Raw genomic sequence first — 17,139 nt, forward strand, 5'->3', positions numbered from 1 at the left:
CAATTTGCCTTGCTCAAGGAACAGAATTTCTTACCTAAGCTGGCTTTTTTTTTTTTTTTGCTGTATTTTTCTCTGCCCATCTTACCGCACTTGTAGGCAGAGTTATAGATAACATTTGAGTTTGATTTGTCTCCAAATGGCACGTGTCATCTGATGTAGTTTATATGAGAATGTATCTAGATTTCCCTATCCTGTTTATCTAAAGTCTCTCATCTGTAACTGCTCATGTTTTCTTCAGAGTGCTTTCTTGAAGCTCTCTGCTTTTGTGGTCTCAAAACTTGATCAAGACATGTGTTTGAATTTGTATGTACACAGAGTTGTATGCGGCTGAACATGAAAGGCAGTAAATGACCCACGTGGTTGTTACAAGACAAACACAACTTGAGTCCCTGGGGACAATTCTATTCTGTATGTCCTATCGCAGTGAGGAACTACAAGCCAGAAACTAAAACATAAAAAAAGCCTGATTCCTTTAGCCTTGGTTTTATCAGGAAATGGGCTTAGCTCTAAAAGGCCCGAGGAAAAGGACTTGTATCTCTCCTTGTTTCCCTGAGCAGTTAGAGAGCCACAAGCAACTGCCTCATCCAACCTAGTGAAATACAAAAGACAGGGGAAGCTAGGGCCCCAGGTGAAATGCCTGTGTTTCAAGAGACCAGGGGGAGAGGTAAAGAGCAAGAACAAAACGCAACAAGCAATTTGTAAATAAAAGTGCCAGTAGAGTCACCATCCACACCTGTGTCAGTGTGACATATGTATAAGGTTGCCCAGTCACTGAAAGTTTGTGATCCTGTCTTACCAGAAAACAAAATCAGAAACAGACCTCAGGATAAGAACTCGGATGTCTCCGAAAAGACTTCAAAGGTTTTATTTGTTTCTTTGTGATGTTTTTCTTTAAATGGTCTCTGGAATCGGCAGGGTTTCCTAGGGAGGCCGTTCCCTCAAGAGATTATAGTTTATATATATTTATAATATATGATATTTTGACCCACTCTATGATAGTATTTCTGTGTCTATCAACGAAGCGGAGAAGAAGATTGGAGGCTAATCATGTAAAAGCGTGGACCCTCTGGCCTAATCAGGGCTAAGTGCAGAGTATCTGAGATGCATGTTTTTAGTCAGATTGATTTAAATGTTTGTAGCATGATTAAACATTTGCCAAAGAGATATAAGAAAGTGTCCATTATTTGCTTCTAAGAAATATATTCTGGTACCTTCCTCTTACCTATCTCCAAACTCCTCATTGGTAATAATCAGAAAGGGCAGCCTTGACCAACGGTGTTTTCAGCAGTAGACACAGTCCAGAAGCTGCTATAATGAGAACAGCGAAGAAGTCATGGGTCCTGCCCCGGTGAGAAGTCCGCCTGAGAGGAAAGCACTCTAGGAAAGGGAAGCAGCCATGGTGGGTTTATCATCAATCTCCTGGTCCCTGCCCCTCTTAGACCATTCTAGTTCTGCCATCTTAACTGCTGCTGAGGGCTCGGGGATCACAGCTTCGGTAGGAAAAAGAATAATTTTTAAAAGTAATGCGATGTGTGGAGACCACAGCTCCACAGGAGAGAACATTTCTCAGCGCTTTTGCATCAAAGTCAGAGGAACGTCCGGTCCCTGGCAAATATCCCAGCATCCTGATGACAGAGAGCATAGGAGGAGCAGAGGAAATCTGAATGTCTGGACATTGTAGAAATGTGTAAAGAACATTGTTTCTCCAAAAAGACAAACTCTGATTGGCAATTCCTCCAAAGATACAATAAATGGTGAGCGGGTTGATTTTTCCCCAGTCTTAAATTCAGGGTGACAGGGTTGTCTTCAGCATTTTATAGAGTGATCAAGGAAAGAAATGTATGTTGTCTTTCCGTTTTATCCTCAGTTCTTTTTTAAAAAAATTTAAGTCCTTATAACCAAACTACACATTTATCTGAAGTTGTTTCATGATATAAAAGAAGACAGAAAAGGCACAGAGCATACGGGACAAATGTCGACTCCACCCGGATCCTGGTCACATCGGAACACCAGGCCAACTGTCCCACAGAAAGCCATAAAACATGCTGGCCTGCACAGTCCCCTTTCTTCCTTTTGGAAGGGATCATCGGTACATCACAATGGAGCACTGAGAGATAATTAGTATTCTGACATGCCTGAATTAGATTAACATCTAGATCACTCTGTGTCCAAATGTCTGCAGATTTTCTCTCTGAAGGGGTCATGGCTGTCTTCTCTTCCCATTTTGGCAGTCTTGGCTTTAAAGACGATAAACACAGCGTGAGGCATAGTCTTGATGTTTCATTTTTATTGGACATTTTATTAGACATCAACTAATATTAATATGAGCAGAAAATTGTTGAAAGGGGGAAAGATATGATATGAGGAGAAAGTAATTTTCCTTTGTGTGGCATATTCTGTTCTGGATCATTAGGGCCGAATACGTCAGTTCCGGCACCGATGTGATGGAGCATCTTTCCACTCTCGTTTCCAAAGCAAACACTGCCTTGCTTTCGCGTGGCAGGCGCTACATTGGGGCACGAGGGTAATAGAAACCTGTATCGGTGGGGGAACAGTAACATGCAAGATTTAATAATAAGATCTGAGTCTTAGTGGAGATGGAGTCGTTATTTTTGAAGATAGGCGTAACAAAGATTTGTTGTTTCTAAAGTACATAAAATGGATTCATAAACACAGAATTATTTCTTACTCCAAGCCACGGTATTTGCCCCTAAAAGTCTAACTTTTGACCTGCTCTCTCCATCTCTCTGGCTCCTGCTGGGTGACAAGAACCCCTAAGGGCTGAGGGTTGGACTATTTAAATTGGTTCTCTGCCTTTGTCGTTCAACTCTTGGGCACTGCAGAATTCTCAGCTGCCAAATGAAGAGAGATGTTCTTAGGCTCATTGATATAATTCCCAAGAGATGCCCTGAGCTCTTTCAAGAAGGCTGCAAAGTCCTTCAGGATTGTTTGCGGGGCTCTCATCTCACCTGAAGTGAAATACGATCAGATTAACATTGTGCAGTCTGTGTGTGGCAGGAACGTGTTTCCCAAGTTCAAATGTTGTTTTCTTTCTTCCAGGTTTCTTTTCTCCATGGAAAACTCCAAAGCCTGTAAGTTGGAATTCCTATGCTTCTTTTCTTTATTCTTATTTACTATGTAAGCCCCTTAAATGAAGAGAGAATTGAGCGGCCTAAAATGCTCTTCCACCCCTGAGATTCCAGGCTATCAGAAGAACAAGCCTTCTGTGCTCTCCTGTCCTTTCTTGCCCTCAAATACAAGGACAAGCCATCTTATTTCCTATAATTATGCCTGGTTTTAAATGTTCTGTGTACTAAAATCACTTCTTAGGGCTGATGTCTTGGAATCCTTCATTAGCTATGTTACAATACCAATGAACAGAATAGTAAATATGACCTGTTTTCATGTGCTGGCCACTTGGTAACAGATTTTAATGCACACCCTATATGATGAGCTCAGGTTACATATGAATTGTGAGGTGTGCTGAACCAGAAGAATGCTGACAATATCCTGTGTGATAGGCTTTACAGCTAGTGCTGAGGACCATTCCTCCCCAAAGGAAGACGCACCCCTGCATCCACTTCCCGTGTTTTGTCTTCTATTGCCCCCCCCCCATACAAGAATCACTCACCTTACAGCTCCACAATTATCCCCACTTACGAAATGGACATCAGCATTATTCAGGACGATGAGACAAAAACACTTGAAAGAAAACCTGTGTTTTTCTATCACAAATACTATATGGTTGTGCAGTCACATTAAGTTTTCAAAACTAATTCATACTACAGTGCTGGAGGGCCTATCCTGCTCATTAAATATGATCTGCAAGAAATGTATTTCCATTTCTATTTACGTTCTAATAACTATAGAAATAAGCATATGTGTGCATATGCATTCATATATCCTAGCTCTATATAGATAATTATACATAATAAATATTCTGAGTATATGTATCATTCCATTTGATATACATTGTAAACATGGCAATCACTCAGAATAGTGCTTCAAATACTCATCAGATGCTAGCAAGCTCTACTATCACCTAACCTCTCTGGTCCTGCTTCTCTTTCAAAGATGCTAAAACTTTATGACAACACAAGAAACTAGTTAGACTTTCACTAGCCTTTTACAAAGCTGGGTTAGCTAGTGGCCTTACCAGTCAGATAGTCTTCATTGGCCCTAAGGTTGAAACTATGACTCATGTTAGCCACCCGTCTAACACTGTAACAAAATGCCTGAGATAGTAACGCCCTCATGAAGAGGAAGGGCTTATGTGGGCTCTATTTGGAAGGTCTCTATCACGGGCTGGCCCTGATGCTCGGAGCATGCGCAGTAAGCACCACCTCATAGTGAGAAAGCTCCTTTTCATCCAAGGTCAGGGAGCAAAAGAGAAGAGAAAAGGGTTAGGGGCATACAGTCCTCTTAGCACACTCTGGCACGCTCCATCTCCCAAAGCCCCACTACTTCCCATGCTGTTCTTGGCCAAGTCTTTAATACATGGACAGTCAACACTCAGCTATGCCAGTATTAATGGCGTAAGTCCCCTTAGCTGGGTTGGCTTTTCTGGATCTCCTTTTATCATGAATCAGAGTTTGCTGCCCTAATAGACTACCTAAAGCCTACAGCTGGACAGGTAGAGTGGCAAAGCAGAACCCTCCCAAGGTAGACCCTCATTTACGACTCTGCTCATCTGCTCTACCGAATACATCAGAAAGGGAAAGTGGGGTGCTTTGAACTTCATAAATCACATCGTGATGTATGCAATTTTGAAAAAAGTATTTTTAAATGCGTGAAATGAAGTACGACTTATCTTACCTAGCTTCTAAATAGTGTCATCCCTTCATCCCCAGCTCTGATCGGGGCCCTGTGGTTAGACACATCTTTATCTGATTTAACCAGCAACCTTGCAGCCTCATCACGGTGCAACAATTATGCAATCTAGTGATTTCCTTATATGTACCACAGTTGCACAAATTATGTCATTTGGCATAATTACAGCATTTGCCATCATTATAGTAATTACAGCCATAGTCAATAATTCCCAAAAAGGCTTTATAGAACTCAGCATACAATTAATCCTGAACCTGTGAATCTTTACAAGAACTACGGCCTGGACTTCTAGATTGCTGCCTGAGTAAATATATAAAGGTCTTTGATTTCATGCTCTCCATGTACATATGCAAAATCCCTGGACTTAGGGCCACAAGAGCATTGTGTAAGGCCCAGCGGTTAGGATATAGACTCTTAGCACACCGCCTGTGCTCAGGTGCTGAGCTTTTTCCTGATTGGTTTATGACCTTAAAGAAGCTGCTTAAGGCCTCTGCATCTCAAAGACTATATTTGTAAAATGGGAGTAATTTCTCTGTCACTGTGGGGATTCTACATTAACCCACGCCACGTGCTTACAACAGCACTTCAACACATTAGGCTAAAGATTACAAACATCTGTGCCAGTGCACAAACCCTTCATGGGTAAGTCACTCCCCAAATGAATGCAATGTGCTAAGGGGTTCATTGGAACAAATACAGTGTATCCACAGCGTCTGGGCTTAGACACCTTCTTCTAAGAGAGACTGATGGCAGATTTAACGTGAGGAAGCGTGCTCAATGAGACCTAGCCTCCTGCTTGGTCTCTACCAAGCAGCCCTCAGGGACTTTACCTAATAAGTAAGATGCTACTAGTAACAAGGTCTCATTGTCTTTGCATGGCAGGATCTAAGCACAGGATCAGACCTACTGCCTGCGTTGCCCAGCCCCACCTAAACTAGTTCAGGAGTAGGTTTAGACTTGTTTGGCTGTGTTTATCATGTTCTCAAAAGGAAGGAAACACATTCTAGAAATAGTGTTTTGTTGGGGGAAAGCCTGTCTCATTCCTGTGCACACCCAAGAATCAGGAACTGGGGTAAAGCAAATGAATGCCTCTGTTTTACTGTTTGGTGTCTGGGTGGAGACTGTGTTGTCTCTATCCACTCTATCAGAGCCTGAGACTCCGTAGTGTAGTGTCGGATATCCATTCCCTTAGTCATTAACCATTCATTAGTTCAAAGACACAACTTCTCCCACGCATAAAAACTTCATTTCCATTGTCACTCTAGTGAGATGTTTACAAACCTTAGGTCACTGCTGAGACAAAACAGAGAGGCCCAGAAAGCCTGGTTGAGGGGTCAATGTCTGACAAGTATGACAAGCTGTGAAGGACCCCAGACCCAAGAGCAGAAGACAGCAGGCACAACAAGTAAGACCTGGGGAATGGAACCGGATCTGGATTCAAGGTATCATGGAATCTGGACAGCAAGGTCTCCCAGAACATAAGGTGGAGCCGGCAGAACTGACCTTCTGGCCTCGGCACAGGGTGCCTCTTAAGCCGGGTAAACCTTTCCTCAGTAGCATCTCGGGTGGAGATCTCAGGGAGCCTGTTTAGAGGAGGCAGGCTAGAAGCAGCGTGGGAAGAAGACTAGAGGTCTCCTTTCCCACAGACGGGGCTTTTCTCGAGCACCCCTGACTGACTCGCCATGTGAGGAGTGTCAATGCAGGAGGTTATGGACACTTTCCTCAGCATGAGCGGGGTTCTTGACTCATTTCCCAGCCTCTGTGCTGTAGAAATTGAAGAACTCGCCAATCTTCCACAGAAACTGGCCCCTAAAATGCCCAAAGCACTCTTTGTTCTGTAGCTTTGGGGTTGTGTTTTAGAGATATCAATATTTCACCCCAAGCATCGTTCCTCCCAGGGTTACACATGAGTCATACACATACCAGTGAATCGCATGTGACCAGAAGATGGAAAACATGCACTTCTCGAACCCCGTGATGGCATGTAGCATGTTAACCCTCTCAGACCATACTTCTGCCATATTTACATTTTAGCTTTTCATATCCTAAGTATGGAATTAGAACTAAGAAAGTCATAGCTGGAATGTGTCCATGTGGCACCTAAAGGCAGGTAGACAAGTCATTTAAGAAAGATGCCTTTAGACACAGTTGTGACCTAGAACATCATAGTAAAGTCACCATTATGTATGAGAAAAAAAGTCCCAGTGGAGTGTCCTATATGAATGTCTCCATTGAGTCTGAAATGCGCATTTAAGGGCTTTTACTAAGCAGAAGTTAAAGGTCCCGTGAGATAAAGATTAACTCCGGTTTTTATGATACTTACAAGATCTGTCCCCAAAGCGCATGGTTTAAACAAATAGCCCTGTTAGAACTATAAGTTAGCTCTGACCAAGATCTGTTGTTGGACCTCAGGCAAGCCAATTACCCTCTCTGTGCTTCTAGAGATTATATTTAATGTGAAACAGCTGAACTCATCCTCGCTCGCTATAAAAACCACCTAAATGAAATCTTGGGCCAGATCCCATGCAGAAACAATTTAAATTCAGTCTTACTGAATTAAAGTCAGTAACCTACTTATTCCCAAGTCTGCTATGTTTAGCTTCAACATGAACCCCTGCCACAGTTCCGGGTGGGGGGATGGGCCAGAGGGACCACTGCTGTGCCCCATGGCATGTCTAGGAAGGACAGGGGTATGTGGTCCCTCACATCCCTTCCAGCCTTGAGAGTATTGATGACTGACAGACAAGGTGGAATCCTGACCAAAATACACCCAGTGTAAAAACAAGAGCAAGAAAATGAAGTAAAAACCAGAACACTTTGTATCCATATCAGCTCAGCAGTTTTTAGGGGTCCCATATTTTAATTATGAGTTCATCCATTCACTAAGGATGCTTTCTGTCTACCTACCACATACGGGACCTGTAATTTAGAGCTGGCAGTGGTAAGTGATACCGGGAGCAGGGAGTGATGTTGAATAGGATCACCCCAATGGCTGGGCCAGCTCTTCTAGGAAAGGAGATGCTTATGTGCATCTAGTGTCCAGGTAAAGTGAGGGAGGGGGATGCTGGTAGAAGAAGAAAGAGATAGAGACGGTCTGAAGAGCTTCAGAGGCAAGAAAGAGTATGGGGAGCTGGGGAAAGGAGAGAGTAAAGTAAGCAGTACCCACAGCCTGATGGGAATGTAACCTGGATCCTGACGGCCATACTCTGACTCCACCCAGAACTGCAGGCAAGAGGCTACCATCATTATACTTCACCCAGACTGCATGCTGATTCAAAGGAGAGGGGCGGGAGCCGAGTTTGAAGGAAGAGCTACTAGTTGAATAGAGGTGACATCAGCAATGACAACAGCCTTCTCGCTAAACGGCCAGTATTAGCTCCAGCTGTATGTAGATCTATGCATGCTATAAGGTGGGGAATCAGGAATCATGCATGGCCAATGAGGAAGCACCTCACTAGAGTGCCAGCAGGAACATTGCAGGGGACACGTTCCCACGCCCACAGTGAATGGGATTCCCGAGAAGGATGTAGCCCGTTGATCCCGGATGGGCTATATGTACAAACTCGAGAGGAAGTCTTAAGATATTCATCTGTGAGGGGGTTTAGGATGTGCACAGGTGATAAATGAACAAGGACAGTCTACTTCATTTTCTGTTTTAGGGAGGAGGTATGATAAATTGGGACCATCTGCAGAAAAGAACAGATGTTACCTCTTCCTGAATATACGTCCATAAGTGATATTGGGAAACATGCTATATTTTATAAAGAAAACCGTCAAAGAAATGAGGAGTTTGCCAAAGATTCCTAGCTACTATGTGGCAAGGTTAAAAGCATACATTCACACCCCAAGTACCACTTTCACTTACATGATTACAGAGAAATAGATTCTCTTCCTCTGAGTCTTATGTACCAAACTCTTCTTAGGGGACAGAAGTTCACATGGTAAGAAAGTCTTTTGTGAAAGTAGCAAGGGAAACAGCCAGGCAGAATCCATCCTCAGTCGTGTTCTCTCTTCTTTCCTTTTAGACGATGGACCGGTGGGAGACTCAAGGCAGCCCTCAGACAAGTTTATCTGCTCCGGCCGTGCCGCAGAACCTGCCCTTCCCACCTGCCCTGCATCGGAGCTCCTTTCCTGACTCAACAGAGGCCTTTGACCCACGGAAGCCTGACCCATATGAGCTCTATGAGAAATCAAGAGCCATTTATGAAAGTAGGCGTAAGTGACAGCCATGTAAAGCCAGGGGACATTGACCGTGGCCGAAACCAGCCTAGGGTGCACATGGGGGCTGAATAATCTGGTATGATTTTACCTTCTGAGGCGCAAAGGTATCTCCAAAGTAAGACAGCAGGTCTACAAGGGTCCTGAAATCCTGCCTTTTCTTTTTGATAATTGCATTTTAATTGACAATGTTTCTATTTTTATGGGGTACAATGTGATATTTCCATACACGTATACATTGTAGAATGATCAAATCAGGATAATTAGCATATCAAACAAAAGATAACTACAATAAGAACATTTAAAATCCTTTCTTCCATGTAATTTGAAATATATATTATGATCAGCTATAGTCACATTGACGTGTGACAGAATTTAGCACCCTCCTATCTAACCAATCTTTATTCTCACTGTCTTAAAGAGCCTGTTGCTTCTAAAGGTATCTTTGGGGTTTAAATTGCATTTCCTACATTGGCCCCTAAGCTCCTGGGAAAATGAGGAAGCAGTGAGGTGGCTAGCTTGGTTCATGTCGCAAAACAAAATAGAGCAAGTTTTGGAACGTGTAACCCATCGCCCTGACCTACAAGGCAATGTTGGAACATGTAACCCATTCAAACTGGCCTGGAATCTAAAGCTTACATTTTGTCGTCTTAAGAGTCTTAAAGGCAGCCATTGGAGAAGTCCAAGCCTTGAGTAGAATGCACTCTCAGGCAAGTTTTTCTAATTCAGAGTCATGAATCAATTCGTCCTCAAAGGAGGGAGAAGCAGGGGCCGCTCATTCCGACCTGAATCTCCTGCTACCATTTAACGCACCCAGCTGCCTTGCCTTAAAGCCTATGGGTCTGCCTTCCTATTGGAAGATCTTCGAGATTATTTGAACTTTTAGTATCAAGTGTACATCTGTTGTGTCCCTTTCTGACACTGTCACCTCCCCCATGGAACTTAATCCCAGGGGTGTATAAAACACGACACTGAGTAGTAAGACTGAGCAATGATAGCAAAATCAAGTCTAGTTTAAAAGACATTGGTCCCTGGCACTTCCCTTCGCAACCTGGTTTCCCTTGCTCCAGCCCCCTTCCTAATACATACTTTCCAACTTTATAATCTGAAACATGAATAGGAGTTTTAAATTGTGTGTGGCCTTGGAGGATCTTGAACCCACTCAGTCCTTTGATGAGCTCAGGGCCCGAGAATTTCACACCCAGCTGCTAAAGGGAAAAGCAAGCATAATTACCTCTCCCCATCCTCTGTGACATTTTGTAGAAGTAATTTCAGTGGATAAAACAGTTAGGACAGCGGCCATCAAAATGAGCCTGCGCGCACGCACACACTTCTCAATAGTCAGTTACATCCAAGTTACTGTGTTTCGTTCTCTCTCCCGGTAAATGACTGAAATGTCTTAGGAGGGCTGTGCACTTGGAGCATCTACTGCAGGAAAATCAGAGAAGAGGGACAGTTACGGCTGAATAATGAAGGGTGTAGATTTGGGGTACTGGTGGTCATTACAGGGGAGAAAAGACACCACAAAGATCTGAGCCCGGCACTTACTACATGTATGCTTAAATTGCAAGACGCCAGAAATGAACAGTATACCCTGCTCTTACAAATTTCATGGGGAAAGGAACAGAGCGTAAATGGGGAGGAATACACAGTAGATGTTCCTACGTGGACGGCAAAACACACCCCAGGACTAAAGTATCATCCCATGTCCAGAGCGGGCTTTATGTTTGGGTTGCCTTCAGGGACTGTGATGAGCCGCTTTCTTCGCTGGTTCTTTGCTTCTGTCCTTGTGTGGCTCCCAGAACGAGGCAAAGCCGCCTGCTCTGGGACAGAGGGCATCTTTGCACTGGTTCCACATCTTCCGTCAAAGAGAGTCATGCCCTCAGTTTCCTAACAGGACTTGTTCGTGACCCTCGTCCCACTCTAAAAGAATCCGGATTTTTATATCTAGCACCTGCAGCACAGTTCATTTTTGTTGAGTGCCTTTTTCCTCCTCACCTGGAGCATTCCCAGCCCGAGCAAAGCAGATGCCTTAACCGCCCATCTTTCTTTGCCATTGCTAGGAGCTCTTTCTTCCTTTGCTGCTGAGGCAGCAAGGCCACACCTCCCTATTCCAGCGCCCAGAGCCTGTCCCAGGGCACGGCAGAGCTCAGGCTCCCGCATCCGTCAGAGCGCCCAGGTTTCAAGGTCACTCAGGAAGCCAAAGGAGGGCAAGCTCATTTCCTTTCCTACACTTCCGTTCTTCTCTGTTATTATGTAACACTCAGTAGGGTATGAACGAAACACAGAAACCACGTGAAGGTAAGGAAAGCTTCATCCCTGAAGGTGGAGGAGCCAAATGAGCACGGGCCGCTTTCCATCCTGCTATGCGGCTCCTCCCTACGGGATCCTCCCTCTGCCACTCCTTGTTCGGCCCTACCAGCCTCTTGAAACAAGCAAATGGCCTTCCATACTCTATACTGTCCATTTCCAAGTACAGAAACATCTTATTCTCGCACCTACATCTTTAGAGTGATACCTTTTTTATTTCTTTAGACCAATCTCACAAAATTGCCCCAGCTAGCTCTAAACTGGCAACTTTCCACCTCACACCCCCCCAAACAGCTTTAGCAATATGATGTAAAACTTAACTAGTGGTTGGTAACCCACCGCCTAACCCTCACTTTCAAACAGGACTTTGAACACAATATCCAGGAAGCATATGAAACCCAAAAGAAGGACCATATCGCAATTTTGATGGCATATACTTCTATTCTATCCATGTCCCTTTGAACCGCATGCACACACCTTAGACTTAGAGCTTGTTGACACTTCTGCCTGTAAGACCCTTCCTGGGAGAAGACAGCATTGGTGAGAGTGGGCAAAGTATGGCGAGCCCCCCGATCTGATCTGCGAGCCCCCCGATGTTTTCCTGGCTTGCTGTGAACCCTGGTGTCCCCCCCCCTCCCCTTACAACCCAGACAGAAGCCACCGATGGTGTATTCACGCTCAAGCTAGGTTGCAGTTACCAAACAGAAGGATGCCCCTCCACTTACAAGGGGTTCTACAGAGCTATAGAAGGTGTGTTCTGTAAGAAGTTGGAAGGAACTGTTTGGATTCAAATCCCCACTCCCCCTGCCAATGGGAATTTATCAAATGATGTAAAAGCTGCCATGCCTCATTTGGCTCCTAATTAGATTAAGCCGACAGTTAAATGTGCGCGCGCAGGCCATCTCACGAAAGAGGTGTTCTTGGGAAAATGGGATTTTTAAACAAAGACAACCGTAGGCTAGTAGAGTCAAGTGAAACACAGCATGACAAGTGCACGCTCCTGAGAGGAGCCAGTGTCACCACCGAGCTTCCGGAAATGTTCTAAGATGAGGTGACGACAGAAAAGGGACAGAGAAAAGAAATTCCCCCCACCCAGCAGGGAGGCGGGGTCTTTGATTTAAGAGTACCAGGCATGGCGCCCGGAGGTGGCACCCCAAGACTCTCCATCAATCAGCAAGAATAAATGAAGCATCAGAGTGTGTCTGAAACTCTGGTAGACACTCGAGAGAGAAAAGTCACAAGAAATAATCTCTGCTTATTAGAAAATTAGGGCAAACCACACAGGGAAACCATTCTGGACAAGACTCTCTAAGAGAACACAGTACTATGGTCAGGATGTCCTTGCTCCAACCCAGGGGCTCTGAAATGTTGAGAAACAGTTTTTGATGATCTAATAAGCCCATCTGAGGCAACTACACCTGAGAGTTTCTGGGGATGCCCTGGTCTTGATTATCCTGTTATGACTATTAATAGCCTCCCTGCCACTCATTTAAGTGGTGAACTCTCTAATTTCCTTCTATTAAACAGTCTATTCAAGAAATAGCCATTGTGCCTAGGAAAAGTGTATATCTAACGTACATACTGTGGATAAAAAGTTTTAACATCCACTAAGAAAAATGTTTTTTTTTAATTAGTCAAAATTATTTGACTAATCAAGTTTTTGTGTCTTCAAGTTTTATCTCTAACTAGCCTTTGGGTGACTTCTGCAGTAGCTTGTTTTGGTAGTCAAATTTCTAGCGAACTCCCCCCCCCATGCCTAGAAATTGTCGTTATGTTCAGATCTAGAACATAGCAAACTTAAGTTGAGAAAACCAAGGTGAGGAGGTTCCATACAGTTAAGTGTCAGGTCATGAATTCACATTCTTATCACACAGGCTAAGTCCAATTCAACATCACAATAACCACCTCCCTGAAAGGGACTGTCTCTGAGACAACACCAAATAGATGCTGTCACATCTCTTTTTGTGTGTAGGCCAGGCAATATGCAAGCTTCCCAAAGAGAGGGGGTGCGTTTTCTGAGTGTGCTCTACTGTGCAGCTGAGGCAGAAGAGTGGGCCCAAACTGAATAAGACAGAAAATTCCATACTCCCTAAAAACCCCCCACTGCCTTTCCACACTCCCTAATACCCTCTCCCCCCCCCCCCCCGTCCCTTGCTTTGAAGCGGAAGTGAATGACCACTAAAGTTACCCAAACTTTTTTCTCTTCCCATTGAACCTTGGTTATTATAAATAACAACTGAAAGGTTCAACATGTCCACGCTCCTTCGCAGTAACACATCCCTCAAGAGTATGGTCACAAACACACCAAGGGCCTGTCTGTCTGGTGTATCTGAAGGTATGGCCCCTTTAGAACAGAAGTTCCTCTTGGGTTTCTCCACTAACTGCTCACATCCGTTCACTTTCCAGACATTTCCAGAAACCTTAATAAACCACGAGGGTCTCAGCAAAAAATAGCAATCAACAGTCTTGGTGGTCAGAGCGCCTAATAGAGACACAAAGTGTCTTTCAACACCAGGCATGTAATAGAGATACAATGTATCAAAGGCAGAGAAGAGTGGTTTTCACACCCAGGCTGCTAACCTTCCCTTTGGCTGCTCATTACTGAACTCTTCTTTACTCGGTGTGACGCTCACACAGCTCCCACTGTTCCCAGGCCGACTGTTGGCCTTCTGGCTGCTCCTTCCCTATTCCCAGTGAAAGGGGGTTGGAGTTTGCAGCGCCTCCCAACCTAATCACAGAGCCAGCTGGAAAGAGGGAGTGGAAAGTGACACCATCCACCACAGCACACCCCTGGAGAGTCAGGAAAGTGACATTGGGGTGGCCACGTCACACAAGAAAGAATGGGAGCCCAGAAGCCCATGTGAGTCCACCACTTGAGCTGGCCTGAGTCCAGGACCCAGGCGGACCCAGGTGCATACTGGAAAGGACAAACGCATGGCTGTCACAAATGTAGGCAGGTCTTGAAGTCATCATGAAAGGACATCTTGCACACAAAGGAGCCTGCATGCAACAAAACACGGGGCTTAGCCCTGGCCTGAACTGCCAGGGCAGGGACGGTGTCCTGCAGCCTGCATGAATTCGCCTCTCACCTGTGTTGTTTCTAACACAATCTTACTGTAGTGAAGTGTTAAAATGAGATGTAAAAAGTGTTCAGACACTCTTACCTGTGACTTAACATTAGAATCACGAGAGAAAAGACAGCACGTTATCATTTAATCCCCTCAACTCTACCGTAAATGTGGATTCTCTCTACCTTTTATCACCATATCCCTGGTGTGATTTATGTTTATGATTTGGCCTGTGGGGGGAAAACTGTCTTTTCGCTGGTGCTTCTAATATATCATCACTTCGCCTCTGTAACATTTTGGAAAATGAGGTCGATAAATCCTTTAAAGTTGTGTTTGCCATTTTTGATCGATAGACCCTAATTAGTTCAGAAATCTAATTTCAAAAGTAGTATCCTTGGGTGACTGTCTAGAAAACTAGGAAAACACCTATATTTCTGTCAGCTTCCTTTTATAGTTGGAAATCACCATGATATGAGCTAATAATATAGACAGCACAATAAATATACCACAGCACATTTTCACTCTGCTTTGGGAATTAGAGATAATTCCACAGCTTATGTATTTATTTTATTCAGTAACTTAAAACGTGGCATCTCTGACGTTAGTAAAGGATGGAAGGGCAGAAGACTATGAAAATAGACTCAAAACTCGGTCCTTCCCCGAGCGTGCTTCCGTGTCAGTATGGGCAGCACAGATTCCCAGCGTAAGCCGAAGTATTTCTATGAATGAACGTGAGACCATCAGGGCTTCAGTGAACGGAATCTAATTGCCACATAGCAAGTAAGTCCTAGTGAGATCACGAGAACATACAGTGTCAATGTGACGTCAATGCAAGTGCTCAGAAGACGGTGGTCTTCCATCCCTGACGTGAGTCTACCTTTATGACAAGACATTTCTCAGTCAAAACCCTAGACTGCCACTGAAAACACGAAGGCTCGCAGAAAAGAGCCTTTCTGCCAGAAGCTAATTTGCCTTTACACAACTGCCCTGGCAGGCAGGATCTCTGTGCCCTGTGGTGCAATATTCTTTTGCACTGTGTGAAGATGTGATTGGTTTAAAAAAGAGTAGAATGGCCAATAGCTAGGCAGGAAGAGGATAGGTGGGGCTTATGGGAAAAGAGCTCTGGCAAGGAGAAAGGAGTTGCCAGGCAGATGGAGAGAAAGCAGGATGGGGAGTGCAGAGGAAAGGGAACCAAGCCGTATCAAAGAACATAGATTTAAAAAATATGGGTTAATTTAAATTGTGAATACTAGTTAGGAACAAGCCTAAGCTAAGGTCGACCGAGCTTTCATAATGAATAAGTCTCTGTGTTGTTTTATGTGAGCTGGCAGCACAAAGAAAAATGCACCTACAGTGCCCCACTGAACAAAACTAGCTCTCTGTGCAAAATGGACTGAACTCCAGACTGGAGCAATACAGTCTCATTGCAATATTTAAAAAAAAAGTCAATAAAACACCAGTATTTATAGTGCTCCATGTGATACTACTCTATCATAAAATGATGATAGCTTAACACTGAGGTGTTCTGTGATACATTCTCCTCAATCTATTTGAATACTCTTATGTTGACCCCTCTATAATAATCACTTATATAATTATACATCATACCTACATAATCATTTACATAACTGTAATAATAATGTTCTAACATGGATCCCAACTTAAAACTGACTTACATATTAAACGTAAGGAGGATGCTCCTTGCAAGAAAAGCTTACAATTATGTTATCAACAGTATGCATTATGCCCTAGAAGGATTTTGTAACTTTTAATTTTTGATAGTATGATTAGCTATATTAAGTTTTCATAAAGGCAAATATATCCTGCCACTCTCAGATGGATCTCAACAGTTCAACCTAACATAATCCCTATTTTCTTGGGTGCTTCTTGGCAAGGGGTTTGCATATATATGACCTCTGCATGTCTCAGTTTAAACCCCATCATATGGTTTGAGAATGTGTCTATGGACAGAACTATAAAGGAAGACAAAGAATATTTGAAGATCGTAGGAAAGACATGTTGATGGAGCGGCGGGGCTGTGTCCCGCCACCCGGCTAGCTTTACCCAAAATAATTACACGGAAACTCTATTCATTTAAATACTGCCTGGCCCCTGGCCTGTTATCTGTAGCTTCTTATTGGTTGATTCTCATATCTTGCTTTAACCCATATTTAGTAATTTATATAGCACCACGAGGGGTGGCTTACCAGGAGAGATCTTAACCTGCGTCCATCTCGGAGAGGAGAAGCATGGCGACTGCCTGAAGTGTCTGCCCACTCCTTCTTCCCACAATTCTGTTCTGTCTACTCCGCCTACCTAATTTTCTGTCTCTTAAAGGGCCAAGGCAGTTTCTTTATTAATAAATGAAAGTAACACATAGACGCTCCTCCATCAAAGACATTCTACCATTGTGAACAGGGAATGACAGCAGAAAGTCTACCATTGTGAACAGGGAATGACAGCAGAAAGTCTACCATTGTGAACAGGGAATGAAAGCAGAAAGTCTACTATTGTGAACAGGGAGTATCAGCATAAATATCTAAGCTCAGCACTTGAGATGCTGAAGCAGGAAAATCCTGAGTCCGAAGTCAGCCTGAGCTGCACAGCCTTCCCATGTAGAAGAAGAAAGGAAAGAAGGAAGGCAAAAAAAGGAGGGAAGGAGAGGGCAGGAAGGAAATTGTGACGAGAGTGGGGGACCGTGTTTCTACAGTAA

General features: G+C 43.9%; 1 protein-coding gene across 2 annotated transcripts in view; it reads left to right on the forward strand.

Moving 5' to 3' along the window:
- Magi2 (membrane associated guanylate kinase, WW and PDZ domain containing 2) overlaps positions 1-17,139 on the forward strand; it is a 1,324,802-nt gene that overhangs the window by 1,149,507 nt on the left and 158,156 nt on the right. For both annotated transcript variants that reach the window (XM_038315349.1, XM_038315350.1), the window contains exons 11-12: positions 3,061-3,092; positions 8,856-9,045. In XM_038315349.1, the coding sequence (XP_038171277.1) occupies positions 3,061-3,092; positions 8,856-9,045 (222 nt within the window). The remainder of the gene's footprint in view (positions 1-3,060; positions 3,093-8,855; positions 9,046-17,139) is intronic.

Source organism: Arvicola amphibius, chromosome 18 (genome assembly GCF_903992535.2).
Source record: "Arvicola amphibius chromosome 18, mArvAmp1.2, whole genome shotgun sequence".
Classification (NCBI taxonomy): domain Eukaryota; kingdom Metazoa; phylum Chordata; class Mammalia; order Rodentia; family Cricetidae; genus Arvicola; species Arvicola amphibius.